The sequence below is a fragment of the Coregonus lavaretus genome (genome assembly GCF_964263955.1).
Source record: "Coregonus lavaretus genome assembly, contig: HAP1_SCAFFOLD_4357, whole genome shotgun sequence".
Lineage (NCBI taxonomy): Eukaryota > Metazoa > Chordata > Actinopteri > Salmoniformes > Salmonidae > Coregonus > Coregonus lavaretus.
The window spans coordinates 20,460-40,804 of NW_028159643.1; the positions used below are offsets into that span (position 1 = coordinate 20,460).

At 42.8% G+C, this 20,345-nt stretch overlaps 2 protein-coding genes across 3 annotated transcripts; one reads left to right on the forward strand and one right to left on the reverse strand.

Moving 5' to 3' along the window:
• Positions 1-460: 460 nt before the first annotated feature.
• Positions 461-8,007, reverse strand: LOC311122599 (uncharacterized protein). The gene is made up of 6 exons (XM_084196942.1): positions 7,812-8,007; positions 5,916-6,009; positions 5,405-5,518; positions 1,666-1,722; positions 1,174-1,344; positions 461-1,040 (listed from the first exon to the last, which is right to left on the reverse strand). The coding sequence occupies exons 2-6, from the start codon at positions 5,991-5,993 to the stop codon at positions 915-917; spliced, it is 546 nt and encodes a 181-aa protein (XP_084053068.1). The 5' UTR covers positions 5,994-6,009; positions 7,812-8,007; the 3' UTR covers positions 461-914.
• Positions 7,689-19,261, forward strand: LOC311122597 (membrane-spanning 4-domains subfamily A member 12-like). 2 transcript variants are annotated; one of them, XM_084196941.1, is made up of 7 exons: positions 7,689-7,777; positions 8,511-8,653; positions 9,115-9,225; positions 9,457-9,513; positions 12,823-12,990; positions 13,381-13,497; positions 18,939-19,090. In XM_084196941.1, exons 2-7 carry the CDS (start codon positions 8,528-8,530, stop codon positions 18,996-18,998), a joined length of 639 nt encoding a protein of 212 aa, XP_084053067.1. In that variant the 5' UTR covers positions 7,689-7,777; positions 8,511-8,527; the 3' UTR covers positions 18,999-19,090. The 2 variants fall into 2 exon arrangements, with proteins under 2 accessions (XP_084053067.1, XP_084053066.1); XM_084196940.1 differs by lacking the exon at positions 7,689-7,777 and adding an exon at positions 8,087-8,176 and having other exon boundaries at positions 18,939-19,261.
• Positions 19,262-20,345: the final 1,084 nt, after the last annotated feature.

The following is a 20,345-nucleotide window of genomic DNA, read 5'->3' on the forward strand; positions in this document are numbered from 1 at the left end:
TGAAAATATATTGTGATCATGTTGCTGATTTTACCACAGAAATGTTGATTTCTTGAACCTGAAAGCAAATCTTTAGATAGTTTGAACAGTTTTCTTTTACAGTTTATCCATTTCTTGGGGCAATGGTTTCATCCAGCGCGCAGCTGATTTGAAGGGAAACCCAGCCCTACGTGACAGGATTATTCCATGAATGCCAGTATTGTGGTAACCAGTAAAGTAAACGAAGTCTGGTTGGAAAAAGTGGAACATTATGTCAATGCCCAATACCTGTCATCATGACTCTCACTATAAATGCTTACTAATAAAACATATTGCCAGTAATGACTAACCACAAGTGAAACATTCTAACAGTATGGAAAGAATATGTTGTTCCTGATATTTCTAGGTTATTATAAAAAGCCAGCAGTGACCTTACACTAAACACACAATCCTGAATCTAAATAAGCATCAGAAGTCCACAGAGTTTTTACAAATTATTTTATTAATAACTCCCGAGTGGCGCAGTGGTCTAAGGCACTGCATCGCAGCGCTAGCTGTGCCATTAGAGATCCTGGTTCAAATCCAGGCTCTGTCGTAGCCGGGAGACCCATGGGGCGGCGCACAATTGGTCCACGGTAGGGCAGGGATGTAGCTCAGTTGGTAGAGCATGGCATTTGCAACGCCAGGGTTGTGGGTTCGACTCCCATGGGGGGCCAGTATAAAAAAAGAATGTATGCACTCACTAACTGTAAGTCACTCTGGATAAGAGCATCTGCTAAATGACTAAAATGTAAATGTTTCTCAAACAATTGTAAAGCTCGAAAGGAACAAACAAACCCCTGAAATGAACAAACTTGGTCACTGATATTAAACAATATTTTTCTAAAATAGGTTTTTCAACTAGAATCCATTAGTTAATCAGTTTGAGTAATTGATTAATTGATCATTCGGCACAGTCCCACTCTGAGTCCCTTGAGTGCGGAGAAGGAGAGGAGAGAGTGGAGGATAAGAGCCCCCAGGTCATAAACGATGAGCAGGACTGTGACACTTCTGAAGAACCCCTGGGACAGAGAAAAACACAAGGAAGGATCAACAACAACCCCAAAAAAACACAGTGCCACACAATACATGGCACTGAAATAGCATAGGGGCAAACAAGACAAACTGGCCACATACCCACAAATCATTCCTTACCTCCAGGTACTCTCCTGGGCACTTGTGTGCAGCCCCTGTGTACAGGTCTATGTTTGGCAGAGTGCAGGGTTCAGCAAAGCCCTGGACGGAGTGTAGGGAGACGCTATACATACACAGAGCCAGTAAGCCTGCCACCAGGCTGGCCACGTTAGTGTAGGCACAGCCCATCAGCTGGGGAGGAGGACACAACACAGATGATAGAGTAAATAGAGACTGGAAAATATCCTGGCCCCAAAAATGAAATACGATCAACTTTATTGTTCCTAAGAAAAAATGGTGTTGGACCAAAATGTTGCTATATAAATTGATGTATCTTCTTTTTATGCACGTAATAGGGTACATACATTGCACAGTAGCCTATGGGCAACATGTTCAGCCCAACAAGTGGTCTACTGTACAGGTGGACCGAGGTGGACTTTTCAATAATGGAATAGATTATTATGATCACACCAGTTCATTCCAATGTAACACGTGACTGTTGTAATTTCTTACCAGCTTTCTGCTGGGAGACTTCTCACAGGCGATGGCGAACGATCCTGCCGTCACAAACTTTAAAAGAAAGTATAAACAATATGTTGTTTCAATTGCTACAGATGTGAAAAAAGAAAACCAAACACTCCAATGATGTCCCCTATATAACATATAGCCTATGCATAAAATACACAGAAACCTCAGGAAGCTTGGCACCTTAATTGGGGAGTGCGGGCTCGTGGTAATGGCTGGAGCGGAATGGTTGTAATGGTATCAAATAAAAAATAAAAAAATATTGGCAAAATGTATTGCTGATAGAATAAAAGAGGTACTACCTGACATTATTCATCACAATCAGACGGTTAAAAGGAAGGTCTATTGGAGACAACATGAAACAACTACTAGAAATAATGGAAAACTATGAGAATTAGGGAAACCAGGTATAATCTTTATAGCAGATTTTGAGAAAGCATTTGAAACAGTACGCCTATAATCTGTTTATAAGTCCCTGGATTTTTTCAACTCTCTCATAAGATGGGTAAAAGTCATGTACAACAATCCTTTATGTAAAATAATAAATAACAGTTACTGCTCTGAGAACTTTGAATTGTCAAGAGGCGTAAAACAAGGTTGCCCTCTGTCACCATACCTATTTATAATGGTCACCATACCTATTTATTATGCCCATTGAATGGTAAATAATGTATTGTGTCATTTTGGAGTCACTTTTATTGTAAATAAGAATAGAATATGTTTCTAAACACTTCTACATGAATGTGGATGCTACCATGATTACGGATAATCCTGAATGAATCGTGAATAATGATGAGTGAGAAAGTTACAGAAGCACAAATATAATACCCCCCCAAAAGTGCCAACCTCCCCTGTTCTTGTAATGGTGAGAGGTTAGCATGGGGTATGATATTTGTGCGTCTGTAACTTTCTCACTCATCATTATTCACGATTAATTCAGGATTATCCGTAATCATGGTAGCATCCACATTAATGTTGAAGTGTTTAGAAACATATTCTATTCTTATTTACAATAAAAGTGACTCCAGAATGACACAATACATTATTTACCATTCATTTCTATTAGACACAAAATAATCTGAAACACAACCAAAACAAACAGCAAATGCATCCAACAAATTTGTAGAGTCACAAGCTTGATGTAGTCATTGCATGCTATGAATAATTGGACCAAAACTTTCCCCCCCTGATCAATCTACACACAATACCCCATAATGACAAAGTGAAAACAAGTTTTTTTTACATAAAAAAAAATACATGAAATATCACATTTACATAAGTATTCAAACCCTTTACTCAGTACTTTGTTGAAGTGCCTTTGGCAGCGCTTACAGCCTTGAGTCTTCTTGGGTATGACGCTACAAGCTTGGCACACCTGTATTTGGGGAGTTTCTCCCGTTCTTCACTGCAGATCCTCTCAAGCTCTGTCAGGTTGGATGGGGAGCGTCACTGCACAGCTATTTTCAGGTCTCTCCAGAGATGTTCGATCTGGTTCAAGTCTGGGCTCTGGCTGGGCCACTCACGGACATTCAGAGGCTTGTCCCGAAGCCACTCCTGCGTTGTCTTGGCTGTGTGCTTAGGATCATTGTCCTGTTGGATGGTGAACCTTCACCCCAGTCTGAGGTCCTGAGCGCTCTGGAGTAGGTTTTCATCAAGGATCTCTCTGTACTTTGCTCCGTTCATCTTTCCCTCGATCCTGACTAGTCTCCCTGCCGCTGAAAAACATCCCCACAGCATGATGCTGCCACCACCATGCTTCACCGTAGGGATGGTGCCAGATTTCCTCCAGACATGACGCTTGGCATTCAGCCTAAAGAGTTCAATCTTTGTTTCATAAAACCAGAGAATCTTGTTTCTCATGGTCTGAGAGTCCTTTAGGTGCCTTTTGGCAAACTCTAAGTGGGCTGTGATGTGCCTTTTACTGAGGAGTGGCTTCCGTTTGCCCACTCTACCATAAAGGCCTGATTGGTGGAGTGCTGCAGAGATGGTTGTCCTTCTGGAAGGTTCTCCCATCTCCACAGAGGAACTCTGGAGCTCTGTCAGAGTGACCATCGGGCTCTTGGTCACCTCCCTGACCAAGGCCCTTCTCCGCCGATTGCTCAGTTTGGCCGGGTGGCCAGCTCGAGGAAGAGTCTTGGTGGTTCCAAACCTTTTCCATTTAGGAATGATGGAGGCCACTGCGTTCTTGGGGACCTTCAATGCTGCAGACATTTTTTGGTACACTTCCCCAGATCTGTGCCTCGACACAATCCTGTCTCGGCGCTCTACGGACAATTCCTTCGGCCTCACGGCTTTTGCTCTGACATGCACTGTCAACTGTGGGACCTTATATAGACAGGTGTGTGCCTTTCCAAATCATGTCCAATCAATTGAATTTACCACAGGTGGACTCCAATCAAGTTGTAGAAACATCTCAAGGATGATCAATGGAAACAGGATTCACCTGAGCTCAATTTCGAGTCTCATAGCAAAGGGTCTGAATACTTATGTAAATAAGGTATTTGTATTTTAATTTTTGTACCTATAATTTCTAAATACCCGTTTTCACTTTGTCTTTATGGGGTATTGTGTGTAGATTGATGAGATTTTTTTTTTTTTTTAATCCATTTCAGAACAAGGCTGTTACGTAACAAAATGTGAAAAAAGTAAAGGGATCTGAATACTTTCCGAATGCACTGTAAGTGTGTTTGTCCCAAAACTTTTGTCCCCCTAAAATGGGGGGACTATGTACAAAAGCTGCTGTAATGTCTAAACGGTTCACCCGAAATGGATGAAAACACCCTCAAATTAAAGCTGACAGTCTGCACTTTAACCTCATAGACATTGTGTCACATCTCATCCAAAGCACTGGAGTACAGAGACAAAACAACAGAAAATGCGTCACCGTCCCAAAACTTTTGGAGCTCAATGTATAAAACAACAATTGATACATCAATCCCTTCGTTTCAATTTAAGCTATTATATAAATACATGCTACAAAAAGAATGCTCATATCAGTATATGGGGCATTGAACAGTCAGCCTTGTGCAGACTGCCACGAGGAAACAGAATCAATAGAACATATTTTCTGGTACTGTCCATCGGTGGCTCGCTTTTGGAATCAGGTCCAGGAATGGTTGTTATGTCATAATATCAGGGTTCAGATGGACCTACAAACTGTATTGTTAGGGGATCTGAAAAAACACAATCAGTCAATGGGAAATATCATTATACTTTGAGTAAAGTATTTATTTTTAGGGCAATATCGGTAGAAATGTTACAAATAGTTAGGTTCAGGACCCTCGTAAGACATCATAGTAAAATGGAGGGATGTATTACAAAAGGAAATAGCTAAATGCATTATACTGGGAAAGATGTGGATCTGTGCATATCGGAGGGTTGGAGTTAAGATCAGAATGAATGGTGGATTGGCCGCTGTGGGTGGAAATCCAGCACTTGAAGAAAGAAGAAATTAGGAATGTAGAATTATTTAACTACAGGTACGGTAGATGTGAGCGAAATAGCTGTAAGTAGGAGTAGAAGTATTGTTGTCCATTAGTTTACCTCAATTAGGGTAGGGATGGTATGGTCAGGGGGAAAAAGTATATATAAAAAAAAACATGGTTTCCATGTGTTTGATGCCATTCCATTTGCGCTGTTTCAGACATTATTATGAACTGTCCTCCCCTCAGCAGCCTCCTGTGACAGAAACAAATATATTTATGGCTTTATCAAATTAGGATCTTACCAGGAAGCCAATAAATAAAGGGAGCATGAGTTGTAGTTTGGGTAAGCCAACGTCCATGTAGTACACAGGCACAGCCAACAGCACCTGGAACAGACCCAGGAGTATCGACACCACCTGGTGGAAAAAAGAGAGAACTGCATCTAAAGGAACTGTGATGATTATTACAAAACTAAGCTCTGTGGTCCGATTCTATCCTTCTCCCGGTTCCATTCAGTCTTGCTCATGAGAAATTACAAGTGCAAAAAGTATGATGAGGACAATCGGTCCTTCTAGCCCTTGCTTTCACCAGTCCAAAGCTTTTAAGTCCATGAGGGGGAGTGAGTAAGTGTGTACTCCGTGGAGCAAGTGTCTGATGCATGGTGACTAGACAGATATATGAATTCCACTATTAAGACAACAGAATGGTACAACCGGGAGGGAGAAAGCAGTCTGGTAGATGTATTGACTATCTATATGTATGAATGTTTAGTAATCATTCAATTCATGTCCATTACTCATTCAATTCTCTTACCGCTACAACCTCTGGGTCAAACTTGATGAAGAGGCGATGTAGTTTAGGAACACCTGTTCCTGACTCAGCGGACGACATCGTCCTGAATGAAAGTCTTTGGTCCAGGAGAGAGGAGAGGAAAGAGAAAGGAGAGGAGAGGAGAGAGGAGAGGAAAGAGAAAAGAGAGGAGAGAGGAGAGGAGAGGAAAGAGAGGAGAGAGGAGAGGAGAGAGAAAAGAGAGGAGAGAGGAGAGAGGAGAGGAAAGAGAAAAGAGAGGAGAGAGGAGAAAGGAGAGAGGAGAGGAGACATGCTTATCAGAATCAACCACAAAACGTAACCAATGCAAACACAAAATGTAATCACAGGCACTGGAACGCAGACAAACAGTAGAATGTATGTTTGCAATTTTGGGTTAAAAGGTTTGACTGACGATTCACAAAGAGTTCTATACTTTCCAGCATGGTATTTGAACTCTGCTTATTAAAGGGATACTTTAGGATTTTGGCAATGAGTACCTTCACCAGAGTCATTGCCAAAATCCCAAAGTATCCCTTTAAGCATGTGCATGTTTATGTTGAGCTGAAACTGCAAGAGGGGAGAGGTGAATTTTACCTAACAAGGATTTGGATTGTGGTGATGAGTGGTGTGAATGACTGGAAGAGAGAGAGAGAGAGAGCCAGAGAGCGAGTGAGAGAGAGAGATTGAGAGAGGGGGAGAGCGAGAAGGAGAGCAAGAGAGAATGAAAAGGAGAGGGAGGGAGGGAGGGAGGGAGGGAGGGAGGGAGGGAGGGAGGGAAGGAGGGAGGGAGGGAGGGAGGAAGGAAGGAAGGAAGGAAGGAAGGAAGGAAGGAAGGAAGGAAGGAAGGAAGGAAGGAAGGAAGGAAGGAAGGAAGGAAGGAAGGAAGGAAGGAAGACGCAGGGAGGGAAGGGGAGAGAGAGTCAGAGAGAGACAGAGAATGAGAGAGAAAAGGAGAGGCAGGGATGGATGGAAGTAAGGAAGGAAGGAAGGAAGGAAGGAAGGAAGGAAGGAAGGAAGGAAGGAAGGAAGGAAGTAAGGAAGGAAGGAAGGAAGGAAGGAAGGAAGGAAGGAAGGAAGGAAGGAAGGAAGGAAGGAAGGAAGGAAGGAAGGAAGGAAGGAAGGAAGGAAGGAAGGAAGGAAGGAAGGAAGGAAGGAGGGAGGGAGGGAGGGGAGAGAGAGTCAGAGAGAGAGAGAACGAAAACCACATGTCAGAGTAGGCCTAGTCCCCATTGGATATAGTGGAATGTTGCTGCTGGATGAAAAGCAGATGTGCACAGTGCACTTGAAGAGGGAAGGGGCGGGGAGGGAGAGTTTATTACGATTAAATCAAGATATGGGGGCATGGGAACATTTCATTTCCAGACCAGAGACACCAAACATTATTCCAGAGCATAGAACGCTCTTCAAACACAGATCTCACTGCATGCACTCTGCGCTCTACTGGATTCGAAGTGGGGAAAGGTTTGCTTGTTTAGGCCAAGCAAACGAAAGAAGAGGAGGGGAGAGAGGGAAGAAAAAACAAAACAGGGGAAAGAGCAATGAACTACGGTCCAGCCGACTGGTCTGTACTGTATTGACGCAACATGACATTCACGGACAAGTGAATGTGAGGGGGGTTTGGGCAGGGCACCATGCCCAGATATCCGCCATAATAGAAAGATAGTCTTCTTTTATTTATTTAATTAGCCTACATTTGATTAAACATTTATTTAATGAGACAAGTCAGTTAAGAACAAATGTATACGACCTATTTACCATTCTTAATTCTCAATAATCTTGTTACGTTGCCTACACATCGATAGGGCTAAACTGCCATATTCTCTCGATTCCCCCTGAAGGACAACGCAACTTCATCCACCATTTATGTAAGTTCATCAGCTATTTAAAAAACGAACTTACCTTGATGAAAACAGCACCTGATGTATGCACAATGTCCTTTTTTTGTTGCAAAATGACCGTGGAGGTCCAGACTGTCACAAAAACGGTTGCTACCAATGTTTATATTGACTATTGTATCACTGTCTCCCAAGACGAGGGGTCTGCGTCCGGGTAGGGCTAGGGGTGGAGGCTCGCACCAGTGAAAGTTAACTACTCTACTCATTTTTCGTTCGTGCCAAGAACAGGCGGAGACAAAAAAAGTTTAAGGAACGGACTCGGACTGGCTATGTTGCGAAATCTATTTTTCTCATTTGTGGATTAGGGAACAAGAAGTTGTGTTTGTGGAATTAGGCATACTAACGTGATTTTATATCTGAAAGGAAAAGGTAAGATATGTCGATTATCCTAATAGGCTTTTTGATTGTATAACGGTCCACCCTGGAGATTTCGCTATTGTTGTCTAATTAATAATAATTTAAATAAAGGCAGGTTATTTAGCCCACTTTCTAACTATCCCATGGAATTTTATCATGGAATAGCAACTTCAATGACCACTTGTATAGCCAAACAGATTTGTTTTAAACAGAAACTAAAATCATGATTTTTTGGGGAGTTATTATTTTCATTAATGACAAATATTGGTAAAGTCAATATCTTTAATAGTCTAACAATTAAACACACATTGCGTATCGTCCTTTTCCTTTATCCCCATTGCCAAAGGACTCCAGAGCGCGAGGATGGCTGTGTCGGTCTCGAGGGACCTGTCAGTAAGCGTGACGACGGATGTCAACGCGGCTAAACTGACCGACAGACGGCAGGCCCTGCGCGAGAGCATCCAGAAAGGCGAGGCGAAGGCATTGGGGGTGAACATCAAATGTCAAAGACTATTTAATTTTTTTAGATAGAGATGCTACAATAGGGGAAGGTTATTATAGCATGCTGTGTTCAGCCCTGAGCATTTAGTGTCCTGTTTTTTTTTTTCAGTCACATTATGTTTGACTGACGCATTTAAGAGTCAAATATGTATTTGTACATGACTCATTATCTTTACTGTCTCTATAAAGATGTCAGACTGTCAGACATTGGTTTGTGGTGAACGCCTGGAACCTAATGTGTTTGTGTCAATAAGTCAATCATATTATAAAGCCCTTTTTACATCATCAGTTCCTACAAAGTGCCTTTACAGTAAACCAGCCTGTGTGTGTGTGTGTGTGCTTGCTTCTGTCTGTGTGTGTAATTGTGTGTGTTCGTCTATCTATCTATCTATGTGTGTGTGTGTGTGTGTGTGTGTGTGTGTGTGTGTGTGTGTGTGTGTGTGTGTCAGGTGTCCCAGGTAATGATTGGGGTAATGGTGATGTCCTACTCCATCCCCCTCCTCTCCACTGAGTTCACAGAGGTCGTGACCTTTGGGGTGCCTTGGTGGAGTGGCCTATCGGTAACCTAGTAACCTAACCTTCACTCATACTCAATCTCTGTACTGAATGATTTTTGGATGATAGTGAATTACGTTTTGGGGTGGTTATTGTAATTACCAGGTTTTTTTAAAAGTGTTGCAATCCAATTTCATTATTATTTTATCCGATAATGCACTCATTCTTTTATATAACCATTGGTTATGATATTTGATTGACAATTGGGAGTTTTTGTTTATATCTGCTGTGCCTAGTTCATAGCAGCAGGAGTCGTTGCCATAGTGATGGAGAAACAAAGCAGTATGAAATCGGTGAGTATGAATACCACCACACGGCATGCTCGCGTACACACACTAACACTAGTGATGCGTGGGGTGACTCATAACCCGCAGTCTCCGCAGGTTTAGGGCAATGATGTATATACATTCTGGATTGCTGATGCTATGTATTGGCCAATGAGATGCTTTGAAGCCACCAGTCGGCCATATTGGCACTCCTCAGAAAAGCAGTCATCTATGGAGAGAAATAGTAATGGCGTCTTTTTGTAGGCACTAACTCCGCCATGGTTCATTCGACAAAGCCTATGGGGAAAATGAATGCCGTTTTTGGATAAATGTCGAAAATAAGGTCTGTGGTAAACACAGGCTTAGGAGATCTTATACGTTTTGTTCTATGAGATAATCTTCATCAGCTAACGTCACCTTTTGTGAATTTTGAAGAATTTATGTAATTTAAAAAGCACAAAAAGCACATAAAGGCTTCATAATTCATAAAGGTAATGTTAACTGACTGCTATTATCTCATAGAACAAAACATACAAGATCTCCTAAGCATGTGTTAACCTCAGACCTTATTTTCGGTGTTTATTCCAAAACCCTATTCTTTCCCCACTCATTTTTCGCATAGGGATGGCTGAATCATTTCCGGGTTTTAGGACTACAAGCTGGCAAGTTCTATAGGAATTGATGCAATTCTACATTATTTCATTTAAATGTTTCAAGGACCAAATTGCATGTATTTAAGTATTTTAGTTGTTTTAGTCGGGACAGTAACATTAATACTTTCAAATAATTATACTTTAAGGAAAATATTTTAATATTTTTTTTTATTTGTATGTTTAGCTCACATAATATCATTTAAAAGTATGCATTAAGGTGTCTGTAATAGAATAAACGTGGCAAAAACTAAAGTAGACAATTATAAATGCATTTTTACAGCTTCCAAAATATTTTTTTACAACAGTGGGGGAGTGCCAAGATGGAGGCACGGTGGCTTCAAAACAGCACCCCCAATCATCTAGTGTTTATATATAAATCATTGGTTTAGTGTTATGAAATATTATGCAGTGAAGGGCAGGTAGGTGGCAGTCGGGTTGAATAAAGAGAAAATAATACATTAAAAAAATCTATACATGTATAATTGTTGTACAATTTATATCTAGGCCTATAGGCTACATTGAGGTTTTCCTTTCATGTTTTTTGCATTAGTGCGTAAGCCTAAACTTTAGGGCCTAACTTTACGCGTGCCAAATAGTCTACAAGCCAATCGCCAAACGCTTTTGGGAACAGGCAGAAAAAGTTAACATCGATCCACGGAGGCAAAAAGGACAATGCCGGAGTTTAATTCAATAAGAGAAAAGCTGTGAAATGGAGAGTTAAAAATACAGAGAAGGGAGGCCAGAAAAGTAATGTTTGGGAAAGATTTAGTGAAGTGGTAAAAGTGGATGATAACAGTGACTATGTTATGTGTGATGATTGTGAGGCGCTATACGACGGGGCTGTAGTGGAACAGGTTGAGAGCTTCAAGTTCCTTGGTGTCCACATCACCAACGAACTATCATGGTCCAAACACATCAAGACAGTCGTGAAGAGGGCACGACAAAGCCTATTCCCCCTCTGGAGACTGAAAAGATTTGGCATGGGTCCTCAGATCCTCAAAAAGTTATACAGCTGCACCATCGAGAGCATCCTGAGTGGTTGCATCACCGCCTGGTATGGCAACTGCTCGGCCTCCGACCGCAAGGCACTACAAAGGGTAGCTGCTGCTACTCTGTTAATTATTTATGCATAGTCACTTTAACTCTACCCACATGTACATATTACCTCATCTACCTCAACTAGCCGGTGACCCCGCACATTGACTCTGCACCGGTACCCCCATGTATATATAGCCTCCCTATTATTATTTTATTTTACTTCTGCTCTTTTTTTCTCAACACTTTTTTGTTGTTGTTTTATATTACTTTTTTATTTAAAAAATAATGCTTTGTTGGTTAAGGGCTGTAAGTAAGCATTTCACGGTAATGTCTACACCTGTTGTATTCGGCACATGTGGCAAATAAAATTTGATTTGATTTGATTTAGTCACAAGGTGGGGACTTCAAATAGGCCTATGCAGTGGTGGAAAAAGTACTCAATTGTCATACTTGAGTAAAAGTAAAGATACCTTAATAGAAAATGACTCAAGTAAAAGTGAATGTCACCCAGTAAAATACTATTTGGTTTTAAATATACTTACACCTATCGTTCAAAAGTTTGGGGTCACTTAGAAATGTCCTTGTTTTTGAAAGAAAAGCAATTTTTTTGTCCGATAAATAACATCAAATTGATCAGAAATACAGTGTAGACATTGTTAATGTTGTAAATGGCTATTGTAGCTGGAAACGGCTGGGTTTTAATGGAATATCTACATAGGCGTACAGAGGCCCATTATCAGCAACCATCAGTCCTGTGTTCTAATGGCACGTTGTGTTTGCTAATCCAAGTTTATCATTTTAAAAGTCTAATTGATCACTAGAAAACCCTTTTGCAATTATGTTAGCACAGCTGAAAACTGTTGTGCTGATTAAAGAAGCAATAAAACTGGCCTTCTTGAGACTAGTTGAGTATCTGGAGCATCAACAATTGTGGGTTCGATTACAGGCTCAAAATGGCCAGAAACAAGTAACTTTCTTCTGAAACTCGTCAGTCTATTCTTGTTCTGAGAAATGAAGGCTATTCCATGCGAGAAATTGCCAAGAAACTGAAGATCTCGTACAATGCTGTGTACTACTCCCTTCGCAGAACAGCTGGCCATTTTGAGCCTGTAATCAAACCCACAATTGCTGATGCTCCAGATACTCAACTAGTCTCAAGGAGGCCAGTTTATTTTGATACACCAAATGTACATTTTGACTTGGAAACAAGAGTGGAGAAATATGATTTATTTCTTTCAGCATCTTGAGAGAATGCGAATGCGCAGTTAGTCTGTAGAGGTGCAATCTTTATCAGTGTCATACAAGCTGATAGTATTTCAACCACATAAAATATGCATCCAAGCCGAACTGAAATCTTATCAGCAACATGTTGGGTCATTTCACAGCTTTTTTATTTCCTTACTACCGGTCAAACTGATTCTGGTGAACAAGGGTTTATTTCAAGTTGACTCACAAATAGCCTACCAAAATTATAAGCAGAATCCTGCCTCAGATTTTCACTTTATCACATATAGTCACACACACAACACACAATATATTACAAAAATGTGCATGATGATCAATGAGGTCTGGCCCCTGACTCCCACCCCTATCTCTTTCTCCTCCCTCCCCCTCTCTCTCTTTCTCTCTCCCTCCGCCCCTCCAGCTGAGTGTGTGTATGGTGGTGACACTGGTGGTCAGTTTGGTTTCTCTCCTGGCCCTCATCTTCTACTTCATCGATCTCCACAACAACCCTGAGACACAGTGTAACCACCCCACGGACCAGCCAACGTACTACATGGAGTTGGAATGTGACCACCAGCACTACGCCACTGTCAGTATCTCTTTCATCATTGGTCTATGTGTGTGTGTCGCCACTGTGTACTGTCACCCCATCATGTTTGTAATGCATCATGTGTATGACCCATGGAGAAATTATATTCATTCTGAAATGATATGTCCCTCATATTCAAATTATCTGTTTCATCACAATGCAATATTACAATTTATGTGTGAAAAATGTTCTTCCAAACACATTGTAATGTTGTGGTATTGTGTATTTTATATTGTAAATTTGTAATAATAGAGTAATAATGTATTTTATGATGTATTGTTTATGCTGTTGTGTTTTACTGTGATGTCATTACTTGCTCTCAGTTTAACTTTCACTCTCTCTGTCGCTCCCCCCCCCCCCCTCTCTCTCTTGCTCCTTTCTTTACCTCAGATGTTCAGTTACGGAGTAAAGTCATGCCTCCTTCTCTTCACCATCATCCAGATCACCATCTCCTCAACGCTCTCTTACATCCTGTACAAGGAGAGGAGGAGTTACGGACCATACTCAGTAAGACAGACAGGAAAATACATTAAAGGGGAACGTCAGTATTTTACTCAATTTACAGATTTAGATTACTAGATTACCATGAACATTATATTTAGTATTTATTAGGATCCCCATTCAGCAGCTACTCTTCCTGGGGTCCAAACAGAGAGAGGGGGGCAGCGACAGAGGGAGCGAAGTTAAACTGAGAGCAAGTAATGACATCACAGTAAAACACAACAGCATAAACAATACATCTTAAAATACATTACAAATTTACTATATAAATCCACAATGTGTGTTTATGTGTGTAAAGTACATGTAGATTACAGATTACAGTGTCTCCTGGCCCATAGACTACTTTCCGGGTTAGGAACCATCTAACATCAAGTTGTAAAATATTTCCCTTTTCATATTTTGTTTATCACTGTAATATTCATTATTATCTGGGGTATTAGAATGGTGCCGGAGGAGATGGCTGCAGTTTTATGGGCTCCTAACCAATTGTGCTATTGTGTGTGTTTTTTCGCGCTATTTGTAACGTCTCTTTTGACCGAAAAGAGCTTCTGGATATCAGAACAGCGATTACTCACCTCGTACTGGACAAAGATTTTTTCTTTAACGAGTCGGACGCAAAGGATTTTCTTCAGACACCCGACAAGGCCCAAATCCCCGTCATTCGCATGAGAAAGAGACAGAGATATCGAGGATGTAGGTCGTGGTGCCTTGTAAGGATCCAACGTCAAGTGGGTAATCTGCCTCCACCATCAGTCCTATTAGCCAACGTACAATCATTGGAAAACAAAATAGATGAACTACGATCACGGATATCATACCAACGGGACATTAAAAACTGTAATATCTTATGTTTCACTGAGTCGTGGCTGAACGACAACATGGATAACATACAGCTGGCGGGATATACGCTGCATCGGCAAGATAAAACAGACAGGGGGTGGCGGTCTGTATATATTTGTAAACAACAGCTGGTGCACGAAATCTAATATTAAGGAAGTCTCTAGGTTTTGCTCGCCTGAGGTAGAGTATCTCATGTAAGCTGTAGACCACACTATTTACCAAGAGAGTTTTCATCTATATTTTTCGTAGCTGTCTATTTACCACCACAACCCGATGCTGGCACTAAGACCGCACTCAATGAGCTGTATAAGGCCATAAGCAAACAGGAAAACGCTCATCCAGAAGCGGCGCTCCTAATGGCCGGGGACTTTAATGCAGGGAAACTTAAATCTGTTTTACCTCATTTCTACCAGCATGTTAAATGTGTAACCAGAGGGAAAAAACTCTAGACCACCTTTACTCCACACACAGAGACGCGTACAAAGCTCTCCCTCGCTCTCCATTTGGCCAATCTGACCATAACCCGATCCTCCGGATTCCTGCTTACAAGCGAAAACTAAAGCAGGAAGCACCAGTGACTCGGTCAATAAAGAAGTGGTCAGATGACGCAGATGCTAAGCCACATGACTGTTTTGCTAGCACAGACTGGAATATGTTCTGGGATTCTTCCGATGGCATTGAAGAGTACACCACATCAGTCACTGGCTTCATCAATAAGTGCATCGATGACGTCGTCCCCACAGTGACCGTACGTACATATCCCAACCAAAAGCCATGGATTACAGGCAACATCTGCACTGAGCTAAAGGGTAGAGCTGCCGCTTTCAAGGAGCGGGACTCTAACCCGGACGCTTATAAGAAATCCCGCTATGCCCTCCGACGAACCATCAAACAGGCAAAGCGTCAATACAGGACTAAGATTGAATCGTACTACACCGGCTCTGACGCTTGTCAGATGTCTAAGGGCTTGCAAACTATTACAGAATACAAAGGGAAGCACAGCCGCGAGCTTCCAACTGACACGAGCCTACCAGACGAGATCCCAACAGATCCACAGATGATGCAATCTCTATTGCACTCCACACTGCCCTTTCCCACTTGGACAAAAGGAACACCTATGTGAGAATGCTATTCATTGACTACAGATCAGCATTCAAATCAAATCAAATCAAATTGTATTGGCCACATGCGCCGAATACAACAGGTGCAGACATTACAGTGAAATGCTTACTTACAGCCCTTAACCAACAGTGCATTTATTTTTAATAAAAAAGTAAAATAAAACAATAACAAAAAAGTTTTGAGAAAAAAAAGAGCAGAAGTAAAATAAAATAACAGTAGGGAGGCTATATATACAGGGGGGTACCGGTGCAGAGTCAATGTGCGGGGGCACCGGCTAGTTGAGGTAGTTGAAGTAATATGTACATGTGGGTAGAGTTAAAGTGACTATGCATAAATAATTAACAGAGTAGCAGCAGCGTAAAAAGATGGGGTGGGGGGGCAGTGCAAATAGTCTGGGTAGCCATGATTAGCTGTTCAGGAGTCTTATGGCTTGGGGGTAGAAGCTGTTGAGAAGTCTTTTGGACCTAGACTTGGCACTCCGGTACCGCTTGCCGTGCGGTAGCAGAGAGAACAGTCTATGACTAGGGTGGCTGGAGTCTTTGACAATTTTGAGGGCCTTCCTCTGACACCGCCTGATATAGAGGTCCTGGATGGCAGGAAGCTTGGCCCCAGTGATGTACTGGGCCGTACGCACTACCCTCTGTAGTGCCTTGCGGTCCAAGGCCAAGCAGTTGCCATACCAGGCGGTGATGCAATCAGTCAGGATGCTCTCGATGGTGCAGCTGTAGAATTTCTTTAGGATCTGAGGACCCATGCCAAATCTTTTCAGTCTCCTGAGGGGGAATAGGCTTTGTCGTGCCCTTTTCACGACTGTCTTGGTGTGTTTGGACCATGATAGTTCGTTGGTGATGTGGACACCAAGGAACTTGAAGCTCTCAACCTGTTCCACTACAGCCCCGTCGATGAGAATGGGGGCGTGCTCAGTCCTCTTTTTTTTCCTGTAGTCCACAATCATCTCCTTTGTCTTGGTCACGTTGAGGGAGAGGTTGTTGGCCAGGTCTCTGACCTCCTCCCTATAGGCTGTCTCATCGTTGTCGGTGATCAGGCCTCCCACTGTTGTGTCGTCGGCAAACTTAATGATGGTGTTGGAGTCGTGCCTGGCCATGCAGTCATGGGTGAACAGGGAGTACAGGAGGGGACTAAGCACGCACCCCTGAGGGGCCCCCGTGTTGAGGATCAGTGTGGCAGATGTGTTGTTACCTACCCTTACCACCTGGGGGCGGCCCGTCAGGAAGTCCAGGATCCAGTTGCAGAGGGAGGTGTTTATTCCCAGGATCCTTAGCTTAGTGATGAGCTTTGAGGGCACTATGGTGTTGAATGCTGAGCTGTAGTCAATGAATAGCATTCTCACATAGGTGTTCCTCTTGTCCAGGTGGGAAAGGGCAGTGTGGAGTGCAATAGAGATTGCATCATCTGTGAATCTGTTGGGGCGGTATGCAAGTTGGAGTGGGTCTAGGGTTTCTGGGATAATGGTGTTGATGTGAGCCATGACCAGCCTTTCAAAGCACTTCATGGCTACAGACGTCAGTGCTACGGGTCGGTAGTCATTTAGGCAGGTTATCTTAGAGTCCTTGGGCACAGGGACTATGGTGGTCTGCTTGAAACATGTTGGTATTACAGACTCAGTCAGAAAATGAAAATGTCAGTGAAGACACTTGCCAGTTGGTACACGTCCTGGTAATCCGTCTGGCCCTGCGGCCTTGTGAATGTTGACCTGCTTAAAAGTCTTACTCACATCGGCTACGGAGAGCGTGATCACATAGTCATCCGGAACAGCTGGTGCTCTCATGCATGCTTCAGTGTTGCTTGCCTCGAAGCGAGCATAGAAGTGGTTTAGCTCGTCTGGAAGTCTTGTGTCACTGGGCAGCTCGCGGCTGTGCTTCCCTTTTTTGTCTGTAATAGTTTTCAAGCCCTGCCACATCCGACGAGCGTCAGAGCCGGTGTAGTACGATTCAATCTTAGTCCTGTATTGACTCTTTGCCTGTTTGATGGTTCGTCGGAGGGCATAGCGGGATTTCTTATAAGCGTCCGGGTTAGAGTCCCTCTCCTTGAAAGTGGCAGCTCAGTGCGGATGTTTCCTGTTATCCATGGCTTCTGGTTGGGGTATGTATGTACGGTCACCAAAGTGCCCTCAAAGCACCTCCCTCTGCAACTGGATCCTGGACTTCCTGACGGGCCGCACCCAGGTGGTAAGGGTAGGTAACAACACATCTGCCACGCTGATCCTCCACACGGGAGCCCCTCAGGGGTGCGTGCTCAGTCCCCTCCTGTACTCCCTGTTCACCCATGACTGCATGGCCAGGCATGACTCCAACACCATCATTAAGTTTGCCGACGACACAACAGTGGGAGGCCTGATCACCAACAACGATGAGACAGCCTATAGGGAGGAGGTCAGAGACCTGGTCGTGTGGTGCCAGGACAACAACCTCTCCCTCAACGTGATCAAGACAAAGGAGAGGATTGTGGACTACAGGAAAAGGAGGACCAAGCACGCCCCCATTCTCATCGACGGGGCTGTAGTGGAGCAGTTTGAGAGCTTTAAGTTCCTTGGTGTCCACATCACCAACAAACTATCATGGTCCAAACACACCAAGACAGTCGTGAAGAGGGCACGACAAAGCCTATTCCCCCTCAGGAGACTGAAAAGATTTGGCATGGGTCCTCAGATCCTCAAGAAGTTATACAGCTGCACCATCGAGAGCATCCTGACTGGTTGCATCACTGCCTGGTATGGCAAATGCTTGGCCTCCGACCGCAAGGCACTACAAAGGGTAGTGCATACGGCCCAGTACTTCACTGGGGCCAAGCTTCCTGACATCCAGGACCTCTATACCAGGCGGTGTCAGAGGAAGGCCCTAAAATTTGTCAAAGACTCCAGCCACCCTAGTCATAGACTGTTCTCTCTGCTACCGCACGGCAAGCGGTACCAGAGCGCCAAGTCTAGGTCCAAAAGGCTTCTTCACAGCTTCTGAACCCAAGCCATAAGACTCCTGAACAGCTAATCAAATGGCTACCCCCTTTTTTACGCTGCTGCTACTCTCTGTTTATTATCTATGCATAGTCACTTTAACTCTACCTACATGTACATATTACCTCAATTACCTCGACTAACCTGTGCCCCTGCCCATTGACTATGTACTGGTACTGTATATAGCCTCGGTACTGTCATTTTACTGCTGCTCTTTAATTATTTTTATTTTTTAGCTATCTATTTTTTACTTAACACTTATTTTTCTTAAAACTGCATTGTTAGTTAATGGCTTGTAAGCATTTCACTGTACGATAGAATCAAAACTAAATGAAAAGGGGATTAAAACAACACCCATATTTTTGGAGAGATTGTTTCCATACAAATAAAATATTTACAAGATAGTGTAAATGCACAGAGAATGCCACAAGTCAGGCAATTGAGTAGTTAATCTATCTATTTTCTCCTCTCCCTTCCTCTTTCTCCTCTTTCTCTCTCTTTCTCTCTCTTCCAGTCTCTCAATCAAGATGTTGCCTCGACTCCCATAATGGTCACTGCCCCCGACTTCAACTGACCAATTACAGCTGCAGACAGATTTCCACCAATTCCCCTGTTATGATAATGATGATTTGTCCGCCACAGATGGTTTGTTTAAGTTTCTACCATTGTGGCTTGATGTTATGTCTTTGAATGTGTAACATGAAATTGTGGAATTGATATGGATGCAATTCCATAGTATGCAGTTTTTACTACAATGCAGTGCTAAATAATGGTTTAATTTTCCCTAAATTCCTCATTTGTTTTGTATATTTTTACCTAAATAAAATCATTTATATCAAAAATACTGTTCTTCAAAATGCATTTGTAACATAACTTGTTCTGATAGTGAGTCCCGCTCATCTCCTCTCCGGATTTTCAGGACAAAGTGTTCTCTCTCTCTAGAACACAAATAAGCCTTGTCCGAGCCAGAACGGCCCATAGGGGCAGGAGCCTTTCTCCTGTTTCTGCAGCGTGAGGCAGCTTGATGTACAAGTACACCCCCTGGACAGGAGGCTAGAATACCTAGAATGATAGAACAACATGAAGAAGGTTTAGACAGCAATGTCATCAAAAGGTTATCTTAAGATTCTCCAGGAAGTGTTTCTGTAACCAGGTTATGTATCAGCTCTGGGAGCTAGATGGAACTTCAAGTGAATGGATGGAACTGAATGAAACCATTTGGAACAGTTTGGCTTCATTTTCGCTGGCTCCCATGTACAGGACACTTTCTGGTATCTTTCGAATCTAAGCCTTTTCTCCCATTCTAGGCACTAGGCCAGAGAGGTTCCACTCTCTCATCTCCATCCATTCGAAACACACACACACACACACACACACACACACACACACTGTGACTGGGCCGTCCAGCTGCCGACCTTCTGACCTCCCTCATCTCTTCCTGTTCTGTTCCCTCAGTCTCTCCTTTCAGAGACTTTCAGAGACATGGGATGTGGCCCAAATGGCACCCTATTCCCTATATAGTGCACTACTGGTCAAAAGTAATGCACTATATAGGGAATAGGGTGCCATTTGGGAGGGAGACAGGGTTTCAGGATAGTGGAGTGGCTGAGCATGAACGGCAGCGTTCACTGCTTTGATGGAGTCTGACTCCAGATGATCCAAAAAAGGAACTCATTGTTTTGTTCCTCCCTGACCCCCTCTTCCATTCCATCTCACACTCTCCCTCCCACACAGACACCCACACACAATCCACCTCTCTCTCTTTTTCCATCCACCCTCCCTATCCTCCTTTTTTCCCCCTATCCTTCTTTCACGCTCTCTACATTGACGTACTTACTTATTCACTACATTCCTGCATTTGTTTTGATTTTTGATGGACAAATATTAAAAGCTCTTTATAAATAAATACACATAATTGTTT

Excerpts from the sequence above, each read along its gene's own strand:
- LOC311122599 (XM_084196942.1), bottom strand. The coding sequence starts at position 5,993 with ATGTCGTCCGCTGAGTCAGGAACAGGTGTTCCTAAACTACATCGCCTC. Across the intron at positions 5,519-5,915 it reads TTGACCCAGAGGTTGTAGCG|GTGGTGTCGATACTCCTGGG; the intron begins GTAAGAGAATTG and ends TTTTTCCACCAG. Across the intron at positions 1,723-5,404 it reads CTTTATTTATTGGCTTCCTG|TTTGTGACGGCAGGATCGTT; the intron begins GTAAGATCCTAA and ends TTTCTTTTAAAG.
- LOC311122597 (XM_084196941.1), top strand. The coding sequence starts at position 8,528 with ATGGCTGTGTCGGTCTCGAGGGACCTGTCAGTAAGCGTGACGACGGAT. Across the intron at positions 8,654-9,114 it reads GCGAGGCGAAGGCATTGGGG|GTGTCCCAGGTAATGATTGG; the intron begins GTGAACATCAAA and ends TGTGTGTGTCAG. Across the intron at positions 9,226-9,456 it reads CTTGGTGGAGTGGCCTATCG|TTCATAGCAGCAGGAGTCGT; the intron begins GTAACCTAGTAA and ends TGCTGTGCCTAG.